The sequence below is a fragment of the Leptidea sinapis genome, chromosome Z, assembly GCF_905404315.1.
Source record: "Leptidea sinapis chromosome Z, ilLepSina1.1, whole genome shotgun sequence".
Lineage (NCBI taxonomy): Eukaryota > Metazoa > Arthropoda > Insecta > Lepidoptera > Pieridae > Leptidea > Leptidea sinapis.
In genome coordinates this window covers 34,011,155-34,035,687 of record NC_066312.1, presented here as the reverse complement: position 1 = coordinate 34,035,687, position 24,533 = coordinate 34,011,155, and the positions used below count along the sequence as shown (strand labels likewise).

At 34.8% G+C, this 24,533-nt stretch overlaps 1 protein-coding gene across 1 annotated transcript; it reads right to left on the bottom strand.

Annotated features, from left to right (window-relative positions):
* Positions 1–4,776: 4,776 nt before the first annotated feature.
* LOC126979150 (probable cytochrome P450 9f2) lies at positions 4,777–16,705 on the bottom strand. The gene is made up of 10 exons (XM_050828388.1): positions 16,497–16,705; positions 15,171–15,334; positions 14,748–14,864; positions 11,876–12,081; positions 10,172–10,307; positions 9,205–9,282; positions 7,730–7,948; positions 7,032–7,129; positions 6,274–6,442; positions 4,777–4,964 (listed from the first exon to the last, which is right to left on the bottom strand). The coding sequence occupies exons 1-10, from the start codon at positions 16,703–16,705 to the stop codon at positions 4,798–4,800; spliced, it is 1,563 nt and encodes a 520-aa protein (XP_050684345.1). The 3' UTR covers positions 4,777–4,797.
* Positions 16,706–24,533: the final 7,828 nt, after the last annotated feature.

Genomic DNA, 24,533 nt, shown 5'->3' with positions numbered 1-24,533 from the left:
GCACTTTACCTGTATGTAGTATGACTAATAAGACACTTATTGAATACTCAGTAAACCTAACTGAAAGTTAATTAATAAATTAATTAATTACACACCGCATGGTCACCTCGCAGACATAGGTGCGCCGCTATCAACACCAGTTTCTTAAAGTTTCTTTTCAGTGGAGGTATTATTTACTTTACAGCTTATTAAATAAATTGATTTGGAAGAATACTATGGGGATTCTTGGGTTTCACATCGAGTAAGTCAAACAGGTCTATGTTTTTAAAGAGCAGTTGGAAAAAAAAATATTATTATTATTTTATTTGAGAGAAAAGCTCAGCATTCTAATAATTAATATAAAATTTAATTGACATAATGTACCCGTGCGAGGCACCTTTGCACGGGATGTCGGCTAGATTATGGGTACCAAAACGGCGCCTATTTTCGCCGTGATACAGTAATGTGTAAGCATTACTGTCATTCGGTCTGAAGGGCACCGTAGCTAGTGAAATTACTGGGCAAATGAGACTAAACATCGTATTTCTCTAGTTATAGTGCCGCTCTGATTTTATGGGTTTTTCAAAAATCCTTGGTGACACTGCTTTTTAATAGTCAGGGCGTATCAATTACAATCAGTTGAACGTCCTGCTCGTCTCGTCCCTTATAGTTATTAAAAAAAGCATTGATCGTTCCTCTCTATTTTTTAATTCGTTAATTCGGTCCTGTACGATTCTGACGCTTGCCTAATTCGCGTCTCGTAATTAAATTCGTCGCGGATACCAGTTCGGTACTTGTTAATAATTATTGTTTGTAGTTTATCTTTGATGCGTAGATTGCTTACAAACTTGAACGAAGTTTTATAGGATGCTTTTGATAGGATTAGAAGTATTCTGTGAAAATAATTATTCATTAAGGACCCACTTTCTCTTGAAGAGCTGATTAAAAATAGATTTCTACTCATAGAAAATATTAACCAACAAAACCGAGTAGTAAAACAATTTAGTGATTTTTAATTTTGATTATAAATATATTATCTCATTGTTATTTATAAAGATATTATCTATTCTTATTGTAATAAATTATAATATGATTGAGAATTAGTAGGTAGCTATTAGCAGTACCATTTTACATTTACCTTTGAAATTTTCAATAGAAACTTAGTTATAGCACGAATGTGTTTGAATGAATTTCAAATGAATATTTAACACAATTAATAATTTCCATAATAACTGCCTCCAACAACATATTTACATCGTAATAAAGAAACATATCCAAATATCATATAAATGAGGGTACACGTATAATATGATATATGGCAGTAAAATTGTCATAAAACGTAGCCGCTGCGGTCACCTGTCCTACGATATCAAAATATAATACGCAATAAATAATACTAATGGCGTTTATTTTATACTAACATAATATTTATAAGAAATATGGCTTATCAGTGAATTTATCCACGCAAGTTATAAGTCAAGCAAGCGTATTTTTTTTAATGAAAATTAAAGACGAGACGAGTAGGACATTCAACTGATGGTAATTGATACATCCTGCCCATTACAATGCAGTGCCGCTAAAGATTATTGAAAAACCCAAAAACTTTTAGCGGCGCTACAACTGCGCTCGTCACCTTGAGACATAAGATGTCATATCTCATTTGTCCAGTAATTTCACTAGCTGTAATGCTTACACATTACTGCTTCACGGCAGAAATAGGCGTCGTTGTGGTACCCATAATCTAGCCGGTATCTGGTGCAAAGGAACCTCCACTGGTGAAGTAAGATAATATTCATCATCAGTGCAATTTCATTATTTTTTTGACGATGGTGCATACTCATAAGCGCTGGTATCCTGCAAGGCTACGTGCTGTCCCCTAAACTGTTTTATTCACATGTCAATGATATGCTGCAAATCAGTAGTATTCATTGCTATGTAGACGACAGAACGGGATTCTTACAACAGCCATTATGTTGTATAGAAATGTGGTTTTCAGTGCAACTTGTACGCCATAGAATATCACAGGGAGTTCAGGTTGATACTAGGAGCCAAGTATCACTATCAGACACTTTCATTTCATTTCAATTAGAAGACCTCAAAAAAAAAATCTGATTATTATGTTGTAAAAGAATAAATTTTTTAAATATTTTTTTTCATATTATATTGTTTTGGAATCGTTTTGTTTTAAGTCAGTTGTTTTTTTTTTTGTTTATTATAACCTCAAGAAATTATACCTCAAGATACTGCAGGAGAAATGTAATGTTCAGTAGACCTTTCCTTTTCGGAACACTGTGGTGTGGTGACAAGTGGGATGATTAAATGTATGTAATACTAATAATATAATAATAATACATCTATTTATTTTCTCCTCGCAAAAGTTCTTAAAACTGATATAGTACATAAGTGTTAATTTTTTACATAGTTACATATCTGTACGAACATTCGCGTGCATCTCTGTGTGGGTACATAAATACTTACAAATATAAACACAATGCTAATTACGTTACAAGAGGTGGTTTTAAATTGCTTCCACTTCGGGGACTTAATACATCACTTTTAACTTAGGTTACAACCCATTAATCTATAAACTTGAAGACGGCCCACATTCAAGCGCTGAGAAAAAGAACAGGTCCGGCCACATATTGAGTATTGCTGTCATCTAGTCTGGTCTGGCGCACCCCAGTATCAGCTCCATCCATTTGACCGCGTGAAACGCGCAGCTTTGAATTGTCGGGGAAACCAATACTCTGTGAATGACTAGATAACATGGCGTTGCGTAGAGACATCGCTTCATTGTGTGTCTTTGATCGCATTTATCACGGGATGTGATTCGAAGAGCTGTTTCATCTGATTCCTGCCGCTGAATTCCACCTTAGTACACGCCACATATAAGGATATCATACCCACCATCTTGAATTGTTTCGTTCTCCCACAGTGAAGTTTTCAAGGAAATTTCGCCGACGTCCAACCAAGCAGTGGAATAAGCTTCCTTGTGCGGTGTTTCCGAGACGATACGTCATGAGTACCTTCAAAAAAAGCGCGTACCCCTTCCTTAAAGGCGGGCAACGGTCCGATGAATCCTCTGTTGTTGCAAAAGAATGTGAGCGGTGGTGATCACTTAACATCAGGTGACCCGTACGGTCATTTGTCCTCTCTTCCATAATAAAACGAATCAACTTTCAGATTCAAGGAATCTTAATTTCACTAAAAAATTAAAATATTTAAAAAAAAAAATATTATAAAATAATAACACTTTATATTATAACACTCTATATAGTGTTATATATTATTGTAACTTTCTTCTCACAATCAGAGTGTGTCCTCCACCGAGAACTCATAATTTTCTTCATTGAGGATGACGTTTCTTTAAGGGCGTTTAACAAATTCTTTGTTTCTTTTTGTCAGGTGGGCTAGATAGTTTCATGTATCTGGTCGCACTTGACAAAGATCAAAAAATGTGTACGCCTGATGCTAAAATTGTTGTAAAGATGTAATAAATCTCTCATTTCATTTGTCCTCAATAAAATTAATGCTATATTATTATAGCAATACTTTTATTTAAAGAGATATGTAACAAAAGGATAACCTACAATATTTCTTTAAGAACACAGTGATATGATTTATGTTTCGCTGCGTGGGAAATTTTATATTGCCAGTTTGAAAAATAGCTGATATATTCCCTATATTTTTGGGTTAATTGGAGTTTTATTGCCAGTTTTGTTCCAATAAAATAAGCATTTGTTTAAAGTTTCTGCTGTTATTCACCAATGGTTTAACTTCACTTTAGATTTGGTTGTATATTTTTATGTGACACGGCTTCTAAGACATAAATTATTTGCCTTTTAAAAATGGAGTTTAATTTTAAGAATTTAGTTTCCAATTCTGTTTTTTTTATTGTGACTAACTACTAAAATTATGACGACATCGTTAGAACAATATGGCTGTAATATTGATCAAAATCAAAGGCTGAATTGCATATGAACATTTTATCAAAACAATGCATTTTTGAAATTGAGCGACTACATTTAATTAATTTAATAATTTTCCAAATTTAATTATCCACAATTAGCTCTCCATATCTGGTACAATAGAATGGTCAATGGCTATTATAATGGTAATAGAAACTAATTCGTGTCGAGTTAATAGTCTTTTTTAAATCTTAGAAATATTACATGAAAACACATGTATGATTGTGGTAGAGTCTGAGAATCTGGCTTCTTCATTGATCTTCAGTCAGTTTGATACGTATCTACACGCTACAACCGAATCATATTATATAGTATTTGTGAAATTCCTTGTGAAATTCTAACTTGTCAAGAAAAATAAAGAAAGAAACAAGCAAGAAAGAAGCATTGAATATTAAACCCGTGTTGTATTAAAGGTACAGAGTCGAGTTCTAAATAAAGACTTGCCGAAAAAATACTTTACAAAATCATCCATTTTAAGGGTTAGTATGAGAGGGAAGAAATTCAAACATTTTATGACAACAATTTTTGGTAATGTAACGAACGTGAACGACGAAGATTTTGGAAACTTTCTTAAAGTGGTTTACATATGAAAGGACTAAAACTGAAAAGGACTATATATAAAACAATACGTAAACGATGTTGCCCAGCGTTATATAGTTTGATTTTACTTTATAAATAGATTAAAGTATAAACCTCAACTTTTCACTTGTGGGAAAAATAAAAAAAATAATATAATAAATATAAAACGCGTGAGATTAAAAATACCAAAACGCCATATCCATCCGTAAGCCAGGTAAAAACTTTTATATCTAAAATGGGTAATGCGCAGTTGCAGTAGATATAATCTTTATTAACTTCTAGGTACAAATTTAGCCCAGCTTCCACCCTTTGCGGAGATAATAATATCTAGAGGTGCTAGCTCTGCAGGATTCTTTGTTTTTACACATTTCTGTATCACGAAATTCGCAACTAAGTGGAAAAGTACGACTTTCAGTTCCATCATAGCAAAGCGTATACCTGTAAGCAAAGGATATTCGTATAATATCTATTATAATGAACTCATTCTTGGCATTTCTACTATCATACTGAAAACGCATACGCTGGAGTTGACGTGAAAGTGGTACTGAAGCATTTATTCCAGCACTCATACTCAGAAAACAAAGTTACGGACTTATGGAAGTCAGTTCTTGCCCATCTAACCCCCAATAAAGGCGGCAGCATGGATCCAGCTATTAGACCTTTTGTTATTACCTCCCTGCTCTTCAAAATTGTGAAAAACATAATTACTTACAAGATCTTGGTTGTCCTAAATGTTTTGGCAGAACAACGAGAAAGCACGAGAGAAGCCTGGCTGGATATTTTAGATATAACGAAGGCCTTCGATCGTGTACGGTGCAAGGCATTTCTTTCAAAACTGCACTTATTTGAGCTTTCCAAGAGTCATAGCAACAATTACGCTATTTTAAAATGAAATCTGAGTAGTATTTTCAGTTGTATTTGAGTATGTTTGATCTTCATTTGATTTTACTTAGTGGTGTAGTTTTGAAGATGTGTAGCGGCAGTGTATAATAATAAATTAACTCGAGAAAAAACTCGCGCCATCATTTTTATGATTTTCGCTATGGCTTAAATCAACAAGGAGGTTGGAAGGTTGATGATGAAACTTCATCTCTTAAGTCCTGAGAGTGTATTCCTGGTTCGATGAATTCAGAGGTGGAAGTGATCATAACTTTGTCATAGAGCACGGCAATACTTCAAGCCAACCCACATTCTAGTGGTCTAGATATGGTCTGGCCACATATATAATGGAGTATCTGGTGTGGTGCACCACTGTATAAGCTCGAACCAGATGACTAACGAACTAGAGACGTCCATTAATTGTGTGTCTTCTACCGCATTTAATAATCCTCCCATTGTGAGACCGTTTGCTCCATGGACCAGAGTTATGAAGACCTATTTGAACTGATTCCTGCCACCAAATCGTATCTCAGCATGAGAGTCTACAAACTTAAATATCATCTGGATGTATGGCTTTCCTTTACAATGTAAATTTCTAGGAACTTAACAACGCCACCAAAATAGTGAATTACCTAGCGCAGTGTTTCTAGGACTATCGACATAGGTAGGTTTCCAATTCCAAAGAAGTTTCCAAAAGAAGCATTTACACCGTCGAATATGAACATCGGTCAATCACATAACGCGTCAGGTGACATATATGCTCGTTTATCCCTATTCCTTAATAACTTTCTATTCCTGACTATGGAATATCTGGTTAATTAAATAACTTTTTTTTAATATACATATTTTAAAAGTAACAATACCATACCAATACAATTTCTTGGACCAACACCAAAGGGTAAAAAGGTGAATGGTTTGATTTTGTATTTATTTTCATCTAAAAACCTGTCGGGGTTGAAGGCTTTAGGGTCCGGGAAGTACTGTGGGTCCATGTGTAGGGAGTTGACTGTACAGAGCAGAAGATCACCAGGTTGGATCTGGAAATGTGAGGGCAATTTAGAAGTTTACACAAAATACGCAAGTTTCATGGTGGGACTATTTTCTTGGTAATTTTCTATAGTTTAAAAGAGTACATAGAAAAAAATACCTCCAAATTGAGAGTTTGATAATGTTTTTAATAATAGCATGTAAGAATTAATAACACGTCTGTTGTAATTTCAGCATGCTCATCCGATATTACTATGTATAATCGTTAGCAATTATGGTGATAATAACTAACAGTATTGCACATAGTTTCTTAAATTGTGGGATTCTTTATCACGTATAAATATTAAAGGTTGCAAGAAACAAACTTAACAGAAATTCTGACAAAGACTCACTAAATTGTTTTATTCCTTTGATTTCTAAATATGTTTATTGAGATCCGTATTTTTATTTGTTTGTCACCTCCAGTATATATTTCATGCTAATTAGAGTATGAAGGAAACGTAAGGGAATTGATCTATATCACGTGGTGAGAAAAATTTAATTGTCGATTTGTAGATAGTAAAAAAAAAATAAAAAAACTGAAATACACTAATTGTAAGGCATTGACGTAAATTTTCATACCTTAGAATAAAATCTTACCGAATATGGTTTTCCTCCTTCTCTGGGTGGTGGTAATTCATAAGTTTTTGTGCACATTCTATCTAGTGCTATCGCCACTGACCATTTTCTGAGTGCCTCTGCAATCATTTGAAATCTTAAGAACTATGATTTTATTAAACTTTAAACTTAAGCCTTTTTGATAACCAAAACGATACCTTGTCAAACATTTAACGAAATCTGTACTGGGATCGAGTATTAATTTACAATTAATAGTTACTTGGCTTGCAACTAGTCAAATAGTATAATAGTATGGTCTATAGTATGTTGAAGCGACCTATATTCATGCAAAATATAAATTAAATTTATTCAGTAGTTTTTGCGTTTAGACTTGACATAAACTTTTTGGTTAAATATTGTTTCTAGAACATCTAGCAAGAAAATAAGTTCAATTCTTACTTTATAAAGACTAAATATATATGTAATGATATTTTTGTAAATTAATCATTTATTGCGTCGTCTCCTTAGGATTTTATTCGATATATTAATTACTTGCGGTACTATAACACTATCACATTTCCGTTTACTTGATAAATATGCATTGTTTATGGAATAGAAGAGCATTGAACATGTCCTGCATTAATAATAACGACCAAGTGACGTTTATTATGAGACACTATTACGTTATGGTTGTGGTAGCTTGTCTCCTAGTTGACTATTTGAAAAACAATACAAATTACCATTGAGTACACAGTCCAAATAGTTCAACTCGTTTATTTTTTCGAACACTAATTTGCCATTCTTTTCCTTGTAGTTTTTGATCTCCTGGTATAACTTATCTTGAACTTCATAGTTCAAGGCTAACTCATGTAGACACAATACTAAGGTCGATGCGGAACTTTCGAATCCAGCGATGAAGAAAATAAATACTTGGCTGGCTAATTCATCTGGTGTCCACTCTGTAACATTGATTTAACACAAAATAAATATGAAGGGACAAGCAATATATTAATAACAGGCAAAATTAAACGATAACTGACCAATATCCAGTTGTTTCGCATTTTGAATATTACATAAATTTTGAGTATAGTATAAAGAATATTTAACAATAAACGAGATGCGCCCTTTTCCTTAAGAAAAACATAAGCTTTATTTATCTAAAACAGCTTTACTCACGGATTATCGAAGTCGACTAGTTTCGAACCTTTCCGAAGTCCTTTATCAGGGTGAGTGTTGAGAGAGTGTGAGAGTTAGCATTGATGGCCCGTCTCAAACAGCGGATTTACGCTCGCAGTGCGCGGCTTGACAAGGCGGGGGTGGCTGGAACTTTTATTGCTGGTGTTCACGGGTCCACTAACGGCCATTTTAAAAAACCTATCTATCCTTAGTTTAAGTTACTAGACGTAGAAAAATCTATCCTTTTACGCTTACTTACATTTCAATAACCTATTGACAAATAGCATTGGACTATAACTGTTTTGGACATTACTATGGATAGATAAGATCTTGTCATTAAACGGTGACAGCAATGTAACCGTAAGTTAAACTAAGGGTTATTGAAAACGGCCGTAAATGTACTCACAATTTCCACTACATTATCATCGGTAGTATGGGTCTAATTCTAAGATTCCCCCGCACTGTTAAGCCACGTACTGCGCGAGCTAATCCGCAGTTTCATCACCTTACCATAGCATACCACCTTAACATCACTTACTGCACTCACTCTGATGAAGGATCTCCAAATGCTCCGAAACTAGTTGGTACCACGGTAGCGAGCCATGTAGCGAGAGTATGCCGTACTAAAACTAGTGATTACAACCTCAGCAAACATCGATAGATGGTGGGAAACAATTTTCAAATTTGTGTACTTTATAACGTTGATTATTGAAGTATAAATAATACGGAAAACGAACGAAATTAATTCAAACTGCAAAAATACTTCAGATTTGTACGTTCCTTCGCAGCGATTTGTATTATACGTCAAAATTAGTTCTCTCGACGCTCGCTCGCGAGTGGCGCTTCAAATAGGCACCAAAAATTTGCTGTCAAACATATGGAACAGCCTGTCCAGTGGTATTTATACAGGTCAGTGCTGAGATCATTATCATTGCCCTGATATGGGATTATCGTCACTTAATTTATGAGTTATTAAGTTAATTTATGAATGTTTGTTCCCTACTCTACTACTCTATCTTCACTATTTTACTTCACTTACTCGTGGTAGATCGATGATCCCGAACAATTGGAGCCATACTGGTATCATCATCTTCACTCTTCTCCATCTTCAGAAAACCTTTAAACATAATAAAATTAGTAAATAAACAATTTACACATACTTTTAAATAGCTATTTTATTTCTTTTAAATAGTTAAGTACACAAATATATCAAATATATAATTATGCAGTACTTATTACCTGACTATATGATTATAAGTCCGGCCATAAATATTGTTGGATACAAATCAAAAACTCAAAAATATAATATTTATTTTATTTTCAATTTAAATTTGGAACGCGTTTATGGTATTAGAAACTTCGATCATTTCTAGCTACTTAACATATTTTTTGAGGATTATTTTAAATCACGACAATGGAATGCACAACATACTGTTATTTGTACGTGCCACCTATTGATAGGTAGGTTTGAAGTCGGTGCTAAAGCAAATGTTACGGCAGGTACCTACACTTGCCACGCGTAACTTTGAGCGGGATAGCTTCGTCTAGAACCAAACAATCCAAGCGAGCAGACACCGACGACGTACACCTAATCAATAGGTAGCACTTACAAATAATAGTATTTTATTAATATTAAAGGTATAAGATTTGCATAAGAGGTGTATAAAATTAAATCTTTATTGAGTTATTTTATACTTTTCAATTTTCGAATTCAGTTATTTAAACGTATTTTTTTTGTTCGGACATATTATCTATGAGAAAATTTTTTGACGCACGGTTTGAGAGTTCTGCTTGGAACTAATTTCATTATTATATGAATATATTTTACGAAATAATTCTTTATTTTATGAAATATTAATGACAATATCAATTGTAGAGAACAACGTCTGCCGGGTCAGCTAGTACATTAATATACTACGCACTCAGTAGACATATTACATAGAACCATAAAAATATAATTTGTAAGTAGCACGTAATACAATCTTTCAAGGAGCTTATTTTAATACCTTTTGATGCCTCCATTAGTAGCTGAATCATGTCGGGTCTCTTGATACCACTTTTCTCTCTGTATGCCATGGTACTAAATATAATATTAGATAAGAAAGTTGCTGTTTTTTTCGGAAATAAAGAAATTTGGAATATCTGTAAATTAAATTTTAATGTTTAAACGATTTCGCAGTATTATTAGTTATATTATATTGATGATATCGTGAACGGGTGCTGCTTGTGGTGCCAGGTCAACCTGTTATAATAATGACCCACTTTTTACAGAAATTCCCTTACCCCAAATTAAGCATATATAAGCCTGTGTTATGGGTTGCAAGACAACGATATATTTAATACAATTAACTTACTTAAACATACATAAGTCCATATAAACACATTTAAACATTCATGACTCGGAAACAAACATCCATATTCATCATATAAATGCTTGCACCTACCGGGATTCGAACCCGGGACCCCTAGCTTAGTAGGTAGGATCGCTAACCACTCGGCTATACAGTCGTTGTTATAGTTAATCAATCATTGTATTTGTTGGATGCATTTACTAACCATCATTGTAATCACGACCATCATGTTCACGAAGCATCATTATACAAACAATGACTTCAAGCTCTAAAGGTTGATGCATACAACATACGATAATTTATATCTATACAGTTTATTTTTTTATTACTTTTTATGAAATAATTTATATTATTTAAACACGATTCATATATTGGATGCAGCACCTTACGAACTAATTTGTTTTACATTACAGCCATTATAAATACTCTATTTGATTGAAAAGTGTGGCCGTTGAGTTTCTTGTAAGCTCTTCTCAAGTGATTAATTTTTTTTCGAACATAATATGATAGATTCGGTAATTTAAAAGAAATATTTACAGGGAAGATTCAAAAGCTCTTAATTTAGACCTAATTGAATAAATTTTATTTAACTGTGACATTGATAGGTTGGTTACGATTGTAAAATTCTAATTATTTAAAATAAAAAAAAAATTATCATTATATAACCTCAGTTAAAAATTTTACAACAATGCTGCATATTTTTCTTTTTCTATTATTAAACATATAATAAAATCTTGGAATTAGAATCTGAAAAAGGTAATGATTTTTATTATAATCTAAAGTATTTTTGCAACATAATAAATACAGGTAGTGAAAAATTAGTAACAGAAAATGAAAATTTTTGGATGGATTTGTCTGTTTGTACCGATACGGATAAACACTACATTTCGTATGCACGTAGAATGCACTGTTGTGAACACATTGCTGACAATTATGAAGTTTTTTTTTGATCAACATTTCGATATTATCTTCTTCTTACGTTCAGCCAAACTATGGAATTAACTTCCTTGCGCGGCGTTTCCAGGACGACTCGACATGGGTACGTTCAAAGAAAAGATTAATCTTCCCTAAAAGGCCGGCACGATCCTGTGATTCCTTTGGTGTTACAGGAGAATGTGGGCGGCGGTGATAACTTACATCAGGTAACTCGTACGCATCCTCTCCTCCCACAAAATAGTGAAAATCAATTCACAGAATCCCGACATATTTTTTTGAATTAGTAAGTGTTGCGTCACGCACGAGTTTTGTCTATTTTGGCGTGATAGCATAGTCACGCGTACAGCTAGTATTATATATTAAATATTGTATAATGTGTATTTAAGTTATATTTAGCATTTCTCTCAAAGAATCGTAACTGACCTTCAGTACTGCCGGCCAAAGCATAGCAATCATAAATAATACTCTCTTATGGAACGGAACTTTTGAAAACTCTTGTCCAGCTTTATAGAACTCGTTGTTTCTATCTTTAAAAGAATTCACTTGAAGGCCAAAGGCTGTCGAAGCTATGACGTCATTGGTATATCTTCGGATCACGTCATCTATATCGATCTCCTTTTCCACATGATCTAAAATATAATTTTAACATGAGCACGCTAATTCAAATCATCAAATCCGGCAAAGATTTAATGGAGCTTGCAATAGTAAAGAATTATCGAGAGCTGATTGAAATCCGACATCACAGAGTTTCACAGTGGGAGGCTCCTTTGCACAGGATTCCGGCCAAAATAATTATATTAAACTGCGCAATTGTAATAACTCTATCTTATACTTTATCTTGGAAAGTATTATACTATACTTCAAAGTGATGTTAAGCGGGCAGAAAAACTGTTTGAACATCCATTTTTAACATGCCCTTCATATTGTATTCTTATTGAATATTTTGACGGAAATCGATAATAGTTTATGTTAATTGTATAAAAATTTTAGTTATATATTGCAATCATAGAACACAAAATTCTGTGTTTGCAATAATATGGATAACGTATTCAAGGTTCCTGGGGCGCTGAGAGAATGTTTCAAGAGGAAGGTTAAAATTATGTATAAATTATTCGGGACAGACTTTTCGTTTCGTTCCGTTTATGACGAGAACAAACATTCTCAAAGTATGAAAAACGTCACGGTTTCGAAAAACTGTCCTTCGTTTAGTCTATTAGCAAAAACATATTTCGGTTTGGTCTGGGTATGTACCGAAAGTAATTCTGCTTTAATTAAATATCATATTACACGTATCATTTACATTACATCAGTTGACCTAAATAATTAATATACGATATTATTTATTAATACTTATATTTTTTTTTTTATGGAATAGGAGGACATACGAGCGTACGGGTCACCTGGTGTTAAGTGATCACCGCCGCCCACACTCTCCTGCAACACCAGAGGAATCACAAGAGCGTTGCCGGCCTTTAAGGAAGGAGTACACGCTTTTCTTGAAGGTACCCATGTCGTATCGTCCCGGAAACACCGCACAAGGAAGCTCATTCCACAGCTTCGTGGTACGAGGAAGAAAGCTCCTTGAAAACCGCACTGTGGAGGACCGCCACACATCCAGATGGTGGGGATGATATCGTAACTTGTGGCGTGTCGTGCGAAGGTGAAATTCGGCGGCAGGAATCAGGTTGAACAGCTCTTCGGAACACTCCCCGTGATAAATGCGGTAGACAACGCCAAGTGATCCAGCCGTTCACAGAGTACTGGGTCCCCGACAATTCGAGCTGCTCTGCGTTGCACGCGGTCAAATGGATCGAGCTGATACTGGGGTGCGCCAGACCAGAGATGACAGCAATACTCCATGTGAGGCCGGACCTGCGCTTTGTAGAGCGCTAGAATGTGGGCCGGAATTTCAATAGGTTTAGGATACATTTAAACTTGCTTAATTTAAAACTAGGTAATAATTTAGATACCTTACGTCACAAATTAGCAAATAAGCACATTTTCTTTTAGAAAATATTATATCTATCTATATTTCATACATATAAAGAAATATACAATCATATACCTTCACTAGTATGTACATAATTATCTGGTGGTATACATACCGACCTACATATTTACTCATTACTACTCATACCTTTAAATTAATTATATACTATATTATATTACTTATTTATTTTTCCTCTCAAAATTATTAAACTACATTTTGTGCATTATAATAGTCAGACATACACATTCTTGAACTATGGAATAACAGACCGATACACGGGGAGTACTAATATCCTAAACACAGGGAAACTTAGTTAGGAGTTAGAGCTCAGCCATGTACTAGTAGATTGTTGTCATAATGTAGACTACATACCTACCACTCCAGTAAAATATCAATTTTCTGGGAAGGCACCAGCTTTTATGTCTGCTTCACATAAAACCTACTGTCTGTATGTGCCTAGGTTCTTTAAGAAGTCCTAGCAATAAAAACTTCGTACCTACTTGTCTAGATGCACTTACCAAACATAAGTATATAGGCTTCTTCTTAATGTTTGTATCTAAAGGTTGTGATGTAAAATGTTGTGTAGTAGGTATTATGGGTATGAAGTAGCATGTACATGGCTTTTTTGTACAATACGTTTTTCTTTTGAAACAAAATAAAAATATTTGTATGTGTATTTGTATTTGTTTTTTCGTTAAATAGTAGTTTTTAAATTTGAATCTATAAATACAGATTAAGTATTTAGAAACCTTTTTTGCTGCTTTATATCGTCCACGCGGATGAGATTGCGGGCGGCAGCTTGTTAGTTATAAACTGCTATTGCTTGGATTATCGATCGGTTCGTTTCTACCCTCGGTTTCACCCCATGCTAAACGAATTCCACACTCGTCAGAATACTTAAAATTCTCCCTTTAGTGAAAAATCTAACATTGTTTTCATATTTTGAGTAAACTCTGCAGTAGATTTAAAATTAGTTCATCAACTAGAGTGGGAATATCGTAGGGGTTTTAATAGGGAAAGCAGGAAAATTCTATCTAGCTGACAATCCGTTGATAGAAACATCCCACTGGTAAAAATTAAACCTTATAGAAAGGATAAAGAAAGAAAAAGTAATATGACTAAGTTTAAATATCAGGTAATTTCTCAGTATATCTAGTTTTGTGTTCTCACATTTATGTCTGTATTTATTTTTATATATCTTTTGAGTTTTTATTTTACAAATTACGTTTTTTTAATTGGTAAGTTCGTGGTTGAGGTTGCCTAAGTGAGAAATACTTCATGATAAATTTAACCATATCAACATACCTTTAATATATTCTACAATGTTGTTACTAATTTCCAACATTAATGGCATCATAAGTTTCATCTTGGAACTGGTAAAAGCTGGGCTTAGCGTTGATCTCATATCATGCCATCTTTCACCTGGGAATTTAAAATATATATTAACCATCTGAGAATTTGAGAAATTGCAAAAAAACTAATGGACGAGGAGGACAAACGATCTTACGGACAACCAACATTTGCAACTGCAGAGGATACGAGGGTTACTAACCTTTTAGAAACGTGTATGCTATTCTATTGAATGTAACCATGTCATATCGTTCCGAAGATTCCGCAAAAAGAAGGTAATTCCAATATATATATGGAAATTATTGAAATAAGCTAAACAAATAAATTTCACAAAGATTATAAAAAAATATGTCATCTCAATCGTATAAAAACATTTACCTTTCATCATAAAGACACTATTTCCAAACAAGGGTTCAATGTCGACCGGAAAGAACCCCTTATGATCGACAAAGTGATCGAAATCCTTCACAGTTATTGCCTTTATGAGATCAGGATCACGTATTAGTAAATGTGGTATCGCACCTTCCACGAAGGCGACGTATCTGAAATGTTTGATGAGAAATTCTATATTAAAATTATGTGAAAATATCCGTATTGGAGGTAAAAACATTCGTCATTCAGTTGTGAAACAGATCTAAAATTATATGGTGATTTCTCTGAAACTTTTCTAATGCTTACTCGTAAGCAACGTAAGTGGAAATTTAGAGATGATGAAGCGAGAAAGTATAACAAACACGCAAATATTAATTGAGGTTCATGTGTCACGCGGGGGTCACAGAAGACCAGCGTTGCAACACACTTGTGTTGAAACACATGCTGAGTGGCTCCTCTTTAAACATCACATATTTTTATATTTGTATATTTTTAAGTTGCTTCATTTTGTTATTTGTGTGTGTGTTGAAATAAATGTTTTTTTTTCTTTCTTTCAAATAAGTAAAAAGATAAACTTACCAATATTATACTTAATAAGATCCTTAGTAATTTGCAAAATGAAGAAACATTGATCCAAAAGAGTGGCATAATAGTAAATGATAGTAATTTTGTGACCTAAAGTAGTTTTAAGTTGATTTTAAAGAAATACCGCACAGCCTTGGAGAACTTCAGCATTCAAGGCTTATACAACCTTTATGTTGCGTCCACTAAGTAGTAGAGCCATTTGCAAAAACCTTCGGTAAGCCACTAGCCGGGGGGGGGGGGGGGGTTAGGTTAGGTTAGTTAACTTTAACCCTTAACGCACACTCATAGAAAAAAATATAGAACATATTCTAATAAGTATCAAATAAACATAATCCCGGCTTTTTTTATGTGAAAAAGTATTCGCGCAAACAAACTGCCTACTAGAACTACTTACACTTTTTAGCAAAGTGTAACTTTTTTAGTTATTTAGTTTTTTTCTTGAAACAAATCGTTTTAATTAGTCTTTGTTTTGGTGATTTCATCAGTGTGGAAGCCTTTGTGTCAGCAATAGTATATTCTAAGTTATTTTAATAAATGCTCTGGTCATATCTAAGCAAAAAACAAATTTAGATAAATGTATTTTTTTTATATAAAACTTCAGGACTAAGTTTAGATTGTATTAGGTATCTGGTCTTTTATTCTGTGGATCATGGATTTAGATAAATAAAACTGATGCCGACAAAGCCCATTTTAAACTTGGAGAAATTTACTCTTTCTATATTATAGTCATTATATTTAATTACTTACTTCTCGTTCGGAAACGCTCTATAAACTTCATCTATTTCTTCTACCAAGTGCTTCTGTTTAATTGTACTCTGTAAAGTATTGCCGAGTATTGGATAAAATGGTTTGTACTTCACCCCATTCTCGTTAAAGAAATTCTTCAACCGAGTATGATTGTATAAGACATATAGGGTAAACGCCGATGTGAGAAACACGCACAGTTCAATGAACATCTTTTTGTGACTGTTCATAACAAGGTGATTGGTATGTATGTGGATGATTGTAGTGTGGTACAAGGCATGAGAATTTGTTTGTTTGATCGCAGTAATATATAGCATGGTTTTCTCTTTTTTTTGTATCTTAAGGATAATTCAACGGAGATCCTATTGCGTTTAAAAAAACACAATAAAAACTGAGTATACAGTGATAAATTTGTACTAAGGTACAGTCTGCAGTCAGACTGCTCGTGTGTCAAGACGCTCCTATGGAATTATTTTATAGGAATAACGCATGTTTGCACTCCTTTAAGGCTGTGAAAAAATCAAACGAGTCGAGGGTAAAGATCGAAAGGAAAGAGGGCAGTTCATAAACTCGACAGTTTAAGGCGAAGATTGGACATGTTGTCACTGTCCAGCCTAGGTACTAAGCTTCAACAGTACCTAAGGCTCAAGTCGGTGTTGAACAACTTTGGTATTCTAGAACTTACATAAGTATTGTTTATTGTTGAACAGTATAGACAGGTTGACGATTAGACTGCATTTCGCGCACCATTGCTGAACAATTTTAAAATTGGATTTTATATGTTCTATTTATTAAATCTCATGCGCATTCATCACACATTTTCATATGGGTCCTTTAAGAGAATGAAAAGATCATCTGCATAACCCCCCGTGTATAATTTCATCTTATTAGAGTTTACGATGAGCTTATCTACCACTAAGTTTCCTCTTGAGGAAAATCCGTTGCCATCATAGCTCTTGTTCACGATAAATTGTACCGCTGTATACCTGCTGTTGGCTGCTGCGAGTGTACCCGGCATACAAGCGTTCGGGTCACCCGGTGTTAAGTGGTCACCGCTACTCATATTTTATTGCAACACCAGAGGAATCACAGAAGCGTTTGTCGCCTTTTAGAAAGGTGTGCGCGCATTTTTTGAAGGAAACCATGTCGTATCGTCACCTAAACACCGCACAAGGTAGCTTACTGCACAGTTTTGTTGTAGGTGTAAGAAAGTTCCTTGAAAACCGCACTGTGGAAGAACACCACATATCCAGATGGTGGGGATGATGTAGCAATCCATGTCATTTAAATTATTAAGATTAAAAACTCTTTTAAAGGAAATACATAAATATGCAAACTTCCATATTTATATATATTATTATAAGTCAAATATCCTCGTCCATAACTTAGGACAAAGTAATATTTGATTGTTCATCGTTAGTGCTTGTATATTTGTGAATAGTTCATGGTTCAATTCTCATAGTCATTTCATATTTGAATTCAGATATTATACTTATTGCTATATGTGAAGACGCGGCGTAAAATCAATTGAAACATTCAAATAATACGAACTGCCTGTCTGTTAAATAGAATAGAGGTCATATTAATAGACATCATACAGAATTCAACTCGCAAATAATATACTCGCCTAACAGTGGATTGAGGGCACTCTTGAATTATTCTTTGAATTGTATTTTCTTATGCTACGACTTAAAAATCGGTAAAGTGGAAAAAGTGCTAAAAGAAAATAATAGAAAAAAAAACTTCGACAGCATTGGACTTCCAAACAAAGGGTTTCATACCTTTCGTATAATACATATAATTATGTAATTTAAAAACAAAAAAAAAACATTGGATGACACATGAACGGACAGCGGTTAGTAATTGGGATCTGCCGTGTGGGTATGGAGCGCTTAAATAAAATAGATGATAATATATTTTATTAAAATATATGAAACAATACTTTTAAAAACAAATTTTTGTTTTTAACCTCATTCTTTTATTATGATATTTTGTAATTAAAGTTGTAATGTCCAAATATTTTAAACAGAATAATTTAACCGCTGTTTGCGTCACAACTGAATAATTGGCGAGTGATGTCGCTCAATGGACGGCTTCATTAATTGCCTCTTTAGAGGCATGGTGGCGGCTCCAACGTAGCTGGAGATGGGATCGTACACTGCTCAAGACTAGCAGCACATTTCTCCTTGCAGTTACGCTGTTCTCCGGGGGATTCCGCTGGTAGGGCTGTCTTCAAAGGGAGGCTGGAGGAGAGCACCGGCGATGTTGGCCTTCATCACAGTGTCTACGATATGCTGCGTCATGTTGAGGCAACGATCAATTGTGTCTCCAAGGTATTTCACCAGCAGAGACCACGGGATGTTCTCTCCGCAGAACTTCAGCTTCTGCAGGCTAGCAGGCTGCCTCAATAAGGCAGACGGCGTTCGTTTTTCTGGGATTTGCCGAGAGTCGCCAGCTTTTCAGTCAAGCTGGTAGTGGGTCCAGTTGTAGATGTATCTTTAACGAGGCCTGCGTCGATGTTAGTGACGTTATGGTGGACATCACCAGAATGGTGAAAGCTCCAAATGGGAATCGTTTGTGTACAGGGCGTACAACAGTGGAGAGGGACAACTGGCCTCTGGTACGCCACACATCTTGTGCAGTTACGTTGCGTGTTGGTCAATCCGATTGGCGCTGGCGATTATCTTCACCAGTGGCCTTGGAGCTGAAGTCTCGGAGAGCTAGTGGGTCAGTCCTTGGTGCCAAACACGTTCGAACGCCTTAACTATATACAGAAATATTGCAAGGGCACTTTCCCTTATATATAGGCTCATATATAGGTAAAATAAGTTAAAGATATGACTTAAAACAGCCTACAGAATAAATAATTTTATGACCGAGCGTTTTATTCCAATCACCATAAAACAATAATTTATTATACCCCTGTATAACCCTTAAACAACTCAAGCTGCCTCAATATTTTGTTATAAAGTTTAACTTTACTGTAAAATAAACATCACGACCAGGTAATTAGAACTGAAAATGTGTGATAGTTCATTGTCTCATTTACTATCAGCCCTTGTTCTTATATATACAAGCTTACGGTTGAATTTACTTGTTGTATTTGAGAGTTTAAGCTTAAAGTTGTTTCGAAATATTCCCTAGTGAAGTAATAATAAAGTTTGTTGATGTGTGTTCGGATAGTGTTATAAATGTGGTAGCGGTTTGTGACAGGAATATTTTGAAATAAAAAGTTGTCTACGCTTAGAGAAATGTATATAAGTGTACTTTTACCTTATGTGTTTTGACCATTATATTAAACATTTTGGTTATGTCTTATTGCACGACTTATAAGCGAAGCGTTGCGATAGTGCTGTATTCTCGACATGAAGAAAAAGTAGTTTTCTCGAAATTGATTTTTTTTTGTTTAAATATACAGGTGCACTTGCTCTTACAGGTGCACTGCAGACAAACCTTTTTCATTACAACTCTTTAAACAAACCAATTTGCAGTAACAGTTACTTTGTTAAAGAGGCGCACTGATTATCTTACGCCCGTTCTTTTTAGGTCTGAGGCGTTCGTTTGTGAATGGTTAATTTTCAAATCAAAGCAAATCAAAATCACTTTATTCATGTAGATCAAGGAAATTACACTTTTAAATGTCAAAAGTTTTTTTTTCTTTATATAATTACCGCTTACTTAGGAAAGGGTTCAGCTTTAATGAGAAGTGTCAAGAATCTCATTGCCACTCTTTCATCATTTACAGCTTCATCTTTTTACAAATCTTTTCAGTTACAATTATTAGTTACAATATATTATGTAAAGTGACGCAATGAGAATCTCAATCATTCATGCATCATCAAATATGAGCTGCGTTAAGCACGTGCAGTCACTGTTCGACTTTACGTTAAGCTGACAACTCGAAACTGGCTCAGGATCTCTGGCTCGGAATTGCAGCGCGCGGCACCCTCATTTAAAAAACCCGCGGCAAATGTCCGAGGCTGCTCGCTCAGTCAGTCACCGGCTAATGCAATCTATAAGGCGAGGATTTTCTTGAGAAAACATAATTTTGATCGCGTTCGGTTCAGCGCTGATGAATTGCTACGCGCGTATAGCTACGTCAGCGTCGAGCTTACGAGAATTGTCAGTTGAGCTCATCGGTCCGATGTACGATAATTTAGTGCGTTCAGTGCGACGCTGACCGAGCGACCGACCGTACGAATTCTTTATATCGGTATCAATAATCATAAACAAAATTAGTGTTGTGGCATGTTCGAATATATTGTTTAAATTTCTTCTTTAATTTGACGCTTTATGAAAATTGGGTGAACATGATATCTTGTCCGTCTTTTATTCCGTGCGTGACTAGTACGCACATATTAAAGAACTTTAAAAGAGATTAATTTTTCTTCGCAACTGTATACGCGTAATCAAGTTTGCTATCAGCTGAGCACTAAACGCAACATGATCAGCGCGTACGGTACGCGCTACGCTCGACCGATATCAGCGCTGACCTTCGGTGCTCGACCTTAATGCAGCAGTCACGGTATTTCCTAACTATAATAATAAATGAAATTTATATAACAAATGTCCATGAGGTATTATTATGTAGCTTTAAACCTTTCTCAAAACAACTTTTCAACAAATAAACATTAGTGGTTTTCACCAGTCCTCACAAAACTACCCACAATATTTAATAAGAACATTTATATCTATTAACTATAAAGCAGCTCATAGGAGACCTTATCAATGGCCAAGTTACATATACAATGGGTCTGATATAGTCTTACAACTTAGATCATTTCTAGATAGAATGCAACAGCTTTGAAAACTTCGAAATTTAGTTTGACAGGTAATCTCTATTTTGAGGAATGCACGCACACTAACAGCAAAGGACACACAAATCGTGAGTGTAAGACATAGCTTGACATGCATACTAAAGTAATAAGACTGGCTTGTTTTATCCTTTATAGACTAAACTATCTAGACGTTTAAAATATTATCTAAGGTTTAATACATGAAAAATAAAAAAAAACTATTCGCTACTTTTAAGTGATATTTATCACTTGCGGGATTATATATACAAATTAAGCGCTCTTACCAACGTAGACACCTTCCGAGTGACGCAGGACCCATACATTTATGTATATTCGATCATCACCGGGTTGTTGCGCCAATCTATAGGATCTAACATTCTCTTTAGCTGAAAGACGTCCACTGCTGGACAAAGGACTCCCCCGACGGTTCTGCGCTGCCCAAATCCAACGTATTCCGGCGATATTGACCTCATCGTCGGTCCTGACCACATCGTCGGTCCATCTTGTAGGGGGCCTACACTGCGTCTTCCAGTACGTGGTCGCCATTCGAGGACTTTACTGCCGCAACGGCCCTCTGTCCGTCGAGATATGTGCAGGAAAAGTTTTAGATGAACAAAACAAACGTGAAAATTACAACTTTTTATCTAATTACTCAAAAAAATTGGGAAATTATTTCTGGTTTCATTAAATTCTGTACTTATATTAACAGTTGCAGTTATTCCGAACCCACACGACTTAGGGACTTTCAAGAGCTACCAAAGTACCTACTTACTTAAAAGGCTGGCAACGCATTTCTTCACAACTGATGTTGCAAATTTCCACTTCTTACTACTTCCCATCACCTGAGCCTCTTGCCCGTTTGCCCCGTCTTTCCAAATACAAACGATGTAATACAATTTACTCGATATCAATATTAAGATAACGAAGCTTAATGCAATCATCGATGGACCACGTATATACTCACAGAGTACACAAATATTACTTCGTCATACAAGACGGACTATCTTGTACGATGAATTATTATTTGCACACAGATTACAAACACGGACAGAGAGATGACTAAATAGAGACATATCATGCTAACAGACAGAAACCTAAACATCGTTTGAGTAATGTTTGACGTAGTCAACTAAGGAAATGTTTACTTTGTTTCCCTTGCACACACTGCTATTTGGACAATAATTATTTTTGACGGGAGCTGCTTGCAAATGAGACATTTATACTAACTGTCAAAAACAGATTAATGACGTTCTATACATAACGTCATTGAATACTATAATCAAATAAGTAAAACTTTATAAATATTTTGTACATATTCTAAATCATGAATAACACTGTTTAGTGCCTCAAATTACGAAGAATTACACAGAATATTAAGTTTTGTATGACACATAATATATTATATGTTTACATAACCTTTAAGCTCTTGTTGAATTAGGTATTAAAGTGTTGTTGGCCTTAAAGGAGAGAGTACTAAAGCTCTTTTAGATATCAATGTCATATCAACACCTGTTCCAATCACCGCTTTGTATTCTACCTTCATCCGATTTATGGCCTCAAAATATAATGAGCGAAATTGATACAACATACAAGTATGGTCATGATTTCTATAGTGTCCTTGGTGCAGTTCAGTGCAGCCCTGTTTCACTGCGACCACTGTGATCTATTGTGATAGCCACTGCTAACTATAGCTTGTCATGAATATTATTAAGTCTTAGCAGTGAGCTGACGTATATCAAGTGGTTGAAGAATTGGACTTCCCAAAGAGATGCTACGTTTACGCATTAAAGGACCACATTCGGAGAAAATGTGTAACGGGGTTTCATCTGCACTATTACAGAATCTACACGCTCTGCAATCTCTGAGATCTAAGATTGAGATTCAACTCTTCATTCGTTCATTCATTGATAATAAACACCATTTAAAAGTATATTGCTAGCGCGTCGCGACTACCATACACGCAGAAAAAAGCACCGTTGTAGTACCCATAATCAAGCTAGCTGGGGAAGCATACTTTGCTTTGGTCTATCCACATATGTTTTCGTGATGGCTTAAGTTTTGTACAGGAATATAATGTTTATTAACTTGTATTTCATTACAAGGTTCCTATCTAATGCTACTATCACCTTGAACAGGTTAAAAGAACTTGGCTAAAAGCAATGTTCGATAAAAACCACTTCATTTAAAAATTCCTTGCCATAATTTTACGGCGTAATTTATCGTAAAAGAACGTTTAAGTGGTTTCTATACAAGTTGAACATCACAAACAACTTGTTGCTGCTCACCTCAACTTTAATATTAAACGACTTAACGCAGCTGCATTACTCTTATTTATTTAACATTTTACGAGAAAACTTCGGATATTTTGAGAGTTTGCATGTTTCCTTGGTACTTTCTTGAATATTTTCATACCCTTAATAATAAACGTAGACTAGAGCAACAGTAGCTATACTCTATTAAGTATTAAGTCGTACAAATTAAATTAGTAACCAAAATTTTTGAATGATGCGGAACTCGAATCCGCGACCTCTCGGGTTCCGTCCGAGCGTTCTTTCCAACTGAGTCAATCGTTCGAGTACGCATGGGTCGTAAATTTTGGTATGTCTTGTTCAACTCTCAGGTTGTGGTTGTGGTGGTGGTATTATTGGAGAATGACCACGCGATCTTTTGCCTTCGGTATTTCCAACCACAATTATTTTTACACATAGGTACAGGAAGATAGGGAAAACCAGTGCTCGTATTAGTCTAGTCTTTGTTTTCATACCTTGATTATTAAATAAGTAAGTTTAAGGTGATTACATCACATGGGGAAGTAGGAAAATATGAGTGGGTAAAATAGACTATAGATGCGAAAAGAGACATGATATAGTAATTCTGACTACAATCAACATTATTATATTTTCAGTTTATAATAAAACTGAACAAAGATAAACGAAAAATAGTTTTATAAAAAGTATAGATTACTCTTAGACAAACAGAAGTGAAACTTTAAATATATTTCACATTTTTAAACAGAACAACATAACTCATGTTTTCGGCGCGCGGTATTCGCTCGCCTTTGTGATGACTCGGGATAATAAATTGTCTTTATAAGTCGAATTTATTTTCGTAAGTTTTCTTTTGTTTTATATTGTTTAAAGTAGTTTCGGTTGCGAACATATTCACAAGTTTCTTTCGTTATTGGCGTTGGATACCATTGCTTTATTATGAGCTAAATATTTCAGTCTAATTTAAATTATAATTG